Source organism: Phalaenopsis equestris, unplaced genomic scaffold, assembly GCF_001263595.1.
Source record: "Phalaenopsis equestris unplaced genomic scaffold, ASM126359v1 Scaffold000258, whole genome shotgun sequence".
NCBI lineage: Eukaryota > Viridiplantae > Streptophyta > Magnoliopsida > Asparagales > Orchidaceae > Phalaenopsis > Phalaenopsis equestris.
In genome coordinates, this window is record NW_018164700.1 from 1,664,465 (window position 1) to 1,671,561 (window position 7,097).

At 35.7% G+C, this 7,097-nt stretch overlaps 1 protein-coding gene across 1 annotated transcript; it reads left to right on the forward strand.

The window, feature by feature from the left end:
* The first annotated feature begins 229 nt into the window (after nt 1-229).
* LOC110024500 (sugar transport protein 13) lies at nt 230-6,846 on the forward strand. Its single transcript, XM_020724504.1, has 5 exons — nt 230-466; nt 2,417-2,739; nt 4,585-4,709; nt 4,782-5,283; nt 6,060-6,846. The coding sequence occupies exons 1-5, from the start codon at nt 331-333 to the stop codon at nt 6,537-6,539; spliced, it is 1,566 nt and encodes a 521-aa protein (XP_020580163.1). The 5' UTR covers nt 230-330; the 3' UTR covers nt 6,540-6,846.
* The last annotated feature ends 251 nt before the right edge of the window (nt 6,847-7,097 follow it).

Genomic DNA, 7,097 nt, shown 5'->3' on the forward strand with positions numbered 1-7,097 from the left:
ACAAAAAGACAAATTAGGATTCAACATAAACATCCTCGCGTGAAACATATAATCCAACGAGAGCCGTTAATTGACTCCCCAGCCGACCTGAAGATCGTCTTAAGATTATGGATCATTAATAATAAATCCGACGTGTCAGGTTCTGATTGCTGGTCGTTCACGGGAGCCCCGCAGATAAGAACTGCTACTGTTCTTATATAAGGCGCAACTTGATCTGGAGCTTCTCCATTCGGAAGCTAAGCTTATTAGACAAATAAGATAGTTTTTATCCATTGATAAGTCCCCCAGTTCCTATTTCTCCCAGCCAGCATCTCTTCTTGTCCCACGAGGATGCCGGCCGGAGGTTTCGCCGTGTCGGCCCCGTCGGGGATGGAGTTCGAAGCAAAGATTACTCCCATCGTCATTATATCATGCATCATGGCGGCCACCGGCGGCCTTATGTTCGGATATGATGTTGGCGTATCCGGTGAGTTTCTTAATTCCTTCATCTAGCGTTGATCACACTCCGACGCCGTTGTCCAGACGTGCAACACGTACCATATAATTTTGTCTTTATTTTGTTGGAGATTTATTGAGAGATAACTTTAACAAATCAATTGCTTTGAATCAACTAACACCAACTTCTTCTGTATTGAAAATGAATTTTTATCTGTCGAATTTGCTCCATATGAGTTTGATTGATGATTAATAGATAGATTCTCATATTTTTTTTTATTTAAAAATTAATAAATAAAAAATTAAGAATTAAATTTAAATTAATTTTTTTTTTCAATGAAAATTTTCTAGTTTTAAAATTGGCGATTTCATGAGAGAGTACTTGGAATGAATTATGTCAGAAATGTCCTTTTCTTAAGCTTGGTTTGTAATTGCATGATTATGTCATTGGCTTAATTTAACACATAAATGTGTAAATATTCGGTCGTTGGTTGGAAGATATGTAATATGACAATTTCAAGAGGTTACTTTCACGAAATTTCCAACTCAGTTTGAAAATGACTAAAGAAAAAAAATGTAGTTTTGATTAAAAATGTCAAATGTTGACCAGGCGACTCGGTAAAAATTATTCCATACGGACATCGTATGTAGAGATGTTTGTGGTGTCTGATCTACACCGTCGATTACCGGAAAGTTGTATTTCAGATGACCCCATTTTTTACTTTTTTTTTTTTTTTAAAATTTGATCGACGGTGTAGATCTGCACCTCTGCATGCAGTGTCGTAGGCAAAAGGGCGGAGAAGCAAATTTACATGCATACCACTCATTTCTCATAAATTGACATATTTAGATTTTATACTTTGATTTTTATATTTTTGATACTTAAATCTTTCTTATCACATCAAAATTATAATTATTATTAAAGTTTAGGCGTTTGATACGAAAATACATAGAAATTTTCAGCATGTATGTTAATCTTAAATCCTATATATTTTTTTTTCATTTTTTATTAATTTTAAGCATAAAAATAAGCATAAATCATAGAAAAATATTTTTATTTGAAATTAGCATTAATATTATAAGCTTAATGTGTTAATTTCTTTCATATGTATGGTTCAGAGGGACAAAATAATAGTAATGTAAATACAAATTTTATATGAAAAAAGGCTTATAAATCATAGAAAAAATAAAACCAGATAAGACTAATTAAGTTATGTGTATTCATAGGAAATTGATATTTGTTTCCTTATGCACATAGTTAGTGGAGAATAAATTATTATGTAAAAAGCTTTAAACTAATTGCAACAGTCATAAATTAAATATTTGACAATCCTTGGTGCCAGTCTTAACTTCTACGTTCTTATAATTATGAGGATCGTTAAGAATTTGAGGTAGACTAGTAAGTTTGGTTTGTGAACTCATCATGTTGAAAGGTTAATTAGCCAGTTCGGCAAACTAGTTCGCCAAGACAATTAGTCATGTTAGCTCACAGGCAAGTGCAAGACAACATGCACACTTACGAATTGGGTTGGCATGTCCCAAAAACGGATCATATCGACAAAAAAATCATGTCTTATGGATAGTTAGGCTAACCCAAGCCCATGATGTCTGTTGAGTGCGAACTTTAATTTGGCCCTTAATGATTTTTGATATACACATTAATGTATTTTATACATGATAAAAACATATCACAAGTGTCTTTTTTCCTTACTTTAGACCATGCGGTTTAAAGTCAATAATGAAAACTTTAGATTGATATAATGAAAACATTAAATCAAGCATGACTTCCAAACAAAAACATCATCGTTGTCGCCTCTAGAAAGATGTCCAATTTCATCCATCCCAATGTTTTGGAAAACAAAAACTTTATATATATATATATATATATATACATACACACACACACTTTCTAAATATTATAATTCTTAAATTAAAGATGATATAATATAATTATATATTAACAAAATTGCATTATGAACAGGTGGTGTGACATCAATGAATGATTTTTTGAGAAAGTTCTTCCCCAAGGTGTATAGAAAGAAGAATGAAAAAGGGTTAGAGAGCAACTATTGTAAATATGATAACCAGGGTTTGCAGCTCTTCACATCCTCCTTGTACCTCGCCGGCCTCACCGCCACCTTCTTCGCCTCCTACACCACACGCCGGCTTGGTCGGCGGCTCACCATGCTCATCGCCGGTTTCTTCTTCATTGGTGGCGTTATTTTTAATGGCGCTGCGCAGGATTTGGGCATGCTCATTGTTGGTCGTCTTCTTCTTGGTTGCGGCGTCGGCTTCGCTAATCAGGTTCATCCGTCTCTAATTTGATGAGTTTGCAATGGGCTGTGAGTTTAACTCGAGATCTTTACTTGTTTGAAAATTGATTTGGATTTTAGCTTGGGTCGAGATCGGGTCGGGATAACAAAGGCGAGCTAAGAGCTAAAATTTTGGATCTTTAACATCTATAGTGATGCTAGGGCTGTCTATTTAATGAATATAGCTCGAAGATCGATTATCACTTGAAATTTGATTCGAATTTTGCCTCAGATTGAGATCGGGTTGAAATAAACAGGCCAAAATAAACGCCAAAAAATTTCGATTAAATTTTTTTTAAGCAAATCACAGCTCGGCTCAAAATAGGATCATGAACTACCTTCGTTCACATTTATTTAAATTTTGAAATAAATAAATAAATAAAATGTTATGAAATCCTAGTTTTATTAACATGATTTATTTTAAATTCCTAAACTGCATCTAACATGCATGATTTCAATGCACAAATCCAAATCCTTATTTTACCGAGATGGTCATTTTAAAATATATCTCGAAATTCCAGATAAAAAAAAAGAAAAAAAAAGGTACTACATACTACTTAATTTTATGTATTTATGCCTTCCTAATTATGCATAAAAAACATGTTTTTTTTTTTAAATTTTAAATAATAATATTTTTGATATGATATAAAATATTTGGATGATTTAAATGTAAATGTTAGATAAACTTTTGGCGTTTAGATATGTAAATACATTGAAAGTGGGTGGTATGGATGTAATTGAGATGCCCTTGTTAGTAAAATAATTCAGTTAAATTATCAACTGTTTGCAAAAGATTGAAATTATAATTAATAATATTATTATTAAAGGCTAAATTTCATGAAATTTCCTAAATTTTTCCCAATTAATCATTGTCCATTTTTGCAAAAAAAAAAAAAAAAAACCATAAAATAAAAGCGTTTGATGTACTTTTCAAATGAAAATTCTTCGAAATCACGTGGGTCCTCAGTTTGATGTAGTTGGTCGGCTTTTGATATGCAAACAGAATGAAAGTCAAAGACGCATTTGATATCATTTTCCATTGGAACGTCATCTGAAAGCTTTTTCCTTCCAAAAATTACATCCAAGTCAAGGACTTCGGGCAAGTCGGTCAAAGGTCTCCTAAGCCATGAGCGGATGACATGAAATGCTCCCGAGATAATTTGGATATCATATTGCAATTTTCCAATTGATTAATTGAATTTCTTAAGCTAGTTTCTTCTCCGGAATATAATTTCATTTTTCTTTTTTTCTAAAAAATAAAAGGACGCTTATAGGAGATTGGGACTCTCTTTTTCTCTCTATCCAAGAAATTAGACTCTCTTGAGGAGCGTATATTACGTCAGGACTCCGAACATAAATGTCCGTTCAGTTCAAATATTCGCTGTATTATAAGAATATTCAGTTATATTACAAAAATATTTCATCAGCATTATTTATAAAAAATGAAGTGCTATTTGGGTATTATGTGGTGTTATTTTATTATTTTATGGTGTTATTGAAATATTTTCCGAGGTTACTTAATTTGAGGCTGTGTTATTCGACATATTTTTTGTGTTATTTCAATTTCTACTACGTTATTGGAATAAAATATTAGAATTTTATAAAGCTAGTTTCTTCTCCGGGATGTAATTTCCTATTCTAAAACAAACATCGGCATGGAGCATGTTTAGTACTGTCCATCTTCAAGATTGTTAATTTCCTCCCTTCATGCTAATATCATTGTGATAATTACCTACACATATGAATCCCCCACATTAATTAACCGTCACATGCCGAATCAATTTAAAATTTAATTATATAATTAATTAACACACTAAATTTATTTATTTGTATGCAGGCGGTGCCCCTGTTCTTATCTGAGATCGCCCCCACCAGAATTCGCGGCGGGCTTAACATCCTCTTCCAGCTCAACATCACCATCGGCATCCTCTTCGCCAATCTAATCAACTACGGAACCTCCAAGTATGTAATCATAACAACTCTTTCATCCTACTAAACATTAAAAAAATAACATTGTTCTAACATCTCGCGCAGAATCCACCCATGGGGTTGGCGCCTCTCCCTCGCCCTCGCCGGCATCCCCGCTCTCCTCCTCACCGTCGGCGCCCTCCTCGTCGTCGACACCCCGAACAGCCTCATCGAGCGCGGCCGGGTCGATGAAGGCCGCGCCGTGCTCCGCCGCATACGTGGCACCGACAACGTGAACGCAGAGTTCGACGAAATCGTGCAAGCCAGCCACGCCGCTCGCCAGGTTAAGCATCCCTTCCGCAATCTCTGCCAGCGGCGTAATCGACCGCAGCTTGTTATAGCCATAGCGATGCAGATTTTCCAGCAGTTCACGGGCATCAACGCCATCATGTTCTACTCGCCGGTGCTGTTCAACACACTCGGGTTTGAGAGCGATGCCTCGCTGTACTCCGCCGTCATTACGGGCGCAGTCAACGTGGTTTCCACGCTGGTGTCGATCTACTCGGTGGATCGGGTGGGCCGGCGAGCGCTGCTGCTCGAGGCTGGGGTGCAGATGTTCTTCTCGCAGGTAAATACCAAACGGTCTGGCTATGATTAATGCAAACATAATTTTAATTTTATCTCACGGATCATGTTAAAAAAGATTTAAAATTTTGAAATTCATTATATATAATTATGAAAAATTGATTGAGTTATTTTTATGTAACTGTTTAAAAGTCGAATTAGATTATCATTTTTTTTTATTAAATTGAGTTCTAATTTGTTATATATTTGTTTTAAAATTTGTTAATATAAATTTTAATTAATTAAAGTTTTGGCGCTAGTTGTTTTCGGGGCATTTATGTACATACAACCATATTTATATGTATTTACAAAATAACTCCTAAACTTTGATTTTTTACACTTATACCAATCAAACCTTCTATATATATATAAATAGGGCTTTTAATTTAGCTTGAGCATTCTTAATCACTCAAAAATTGATTCGAATTTTGGCTCATATTTAGATCGGATTGAAATGAATGAGCGATCTACAAGCCAAATTTTTGAATTAAATTTCTCTCGAACCAACCTTAGTTCGATTCAAAATCAGATTGTTAACCGCTGCACTGCAGTATCTTATAAGTATAAATTTAGCAAATTTATACCAAAGATCATTAGGTGCTCAAAAATTAATTTGAATTTTTGCTCGGATCTCCCATTGAAGCCGTTCGTATAAAATTTAATTTTAAAGTGTAAAACATGTAAATGCATTACTAATGAAGTGGCATGTATGTAAATCTTCCTTTATATTTTGTCCATGTACAATCCCTCTTCTTCGATTTCTGACTCTCATGCTCGCAGGTGGTGATATCGGTGGTGCTGGGAATCAAAGTTACGGACCACTCGGAGGGGCTGGCCAAGGGTTGGGCTGTGCTGGTGGTGCTGATGGTCTGCATCTTCGTCTCGGCAATCGCGTGGGCTTGGGGCCTTCTGGGTCTAATACCCAGCGAGACATTCCCGCTGGAGACGAGGTCGGCCGGGCAGAGCGTCACCGTGTGCACCAACCTCCTCTTCACCTTCGTCATCGCTCAGGCCTTCCTCTCCATGCTCTGCCACATGAAATACGGCATCTTCGCCTTCTTCTCAGCGTGGGTTGTCATCATGTCCGTCTTTGTCCTCTTCTTCTTGCCGGAGACGAAGAATGTGCCGATTGAGGAGATGACGGAGAGGGTGTGGAAGCGGCACTGGTTCTGGAAGCGCTTTGTAGAAGATGCCGAGTTGGAGGGATTGGAGGGGGATGATGGTAAGTATGGCAAAACCAAGGAGGTGGAATTGGCTTAGTGATAGTTGGGAGATAAGTTATTATTATTAATGGATGTGAAAGATTGGATGATCAAAACGATTGTAAAATCTAACTTACATTATCGTCATCTGTATAAAATATGATGTACGGGTTGAATTAATTTGCTTTTTATGTTGTGGGGATGATGATGAACTCTGCGTTTGGAAAGAGTTCACGGCGAATGTTGACATCCACATGAGTTGTTATATATGTATATGGTTCGGTAAGAAGTGCCCAACCATCAAGTTATCATCTTATCCGTATCAAAATACAAGTTTTAATAGTGCTTTCTTTTTCTTCGAGCATTGTGAGCATGGAATTCGGACAAGTTTCTTAATGTTTTGATTTTATATGCCTAAAATTGGAGAAAATATTGCATATCTTTACCCTAAAGTTTATATATGATGAATGCATCCATCATTTTCTTTTTCGTGCGTCATTACTATTTATCGTGCATACAAGCAAACGTATCTATTATTTTCGCCCAAAATTCACCCCATAAGGTTAGTAATAATAATTTATTTTCTTAAAAGTCTTCATTTATTTTCAATCAATAT

Excerpts from the sequence above, each read along its gene's own strand:
- LOC110024500 (XM_020724504.1), top strand. The coding sequence starts at position 331 with ATGCCGGCCGGAGGTTTCGCCGTGTCGGCCCCGTCGGGGATGGAGTTC. Across the intron at positions 467-2,416 it reads ATATGATGTTGGCGTATCCG|GTGGTGTGACATCAATGAAT; the intron begins GTGAGTTTCTTA and ends CATTATGAACAG. Across the intron at positions 4,710-4,781 it reads ATCAACTACGGAACCTCCAA|AATCCACCCATGGGGTTGGC; the intron begins GTATGTAATCAT and ends CATCTCGCGCAG.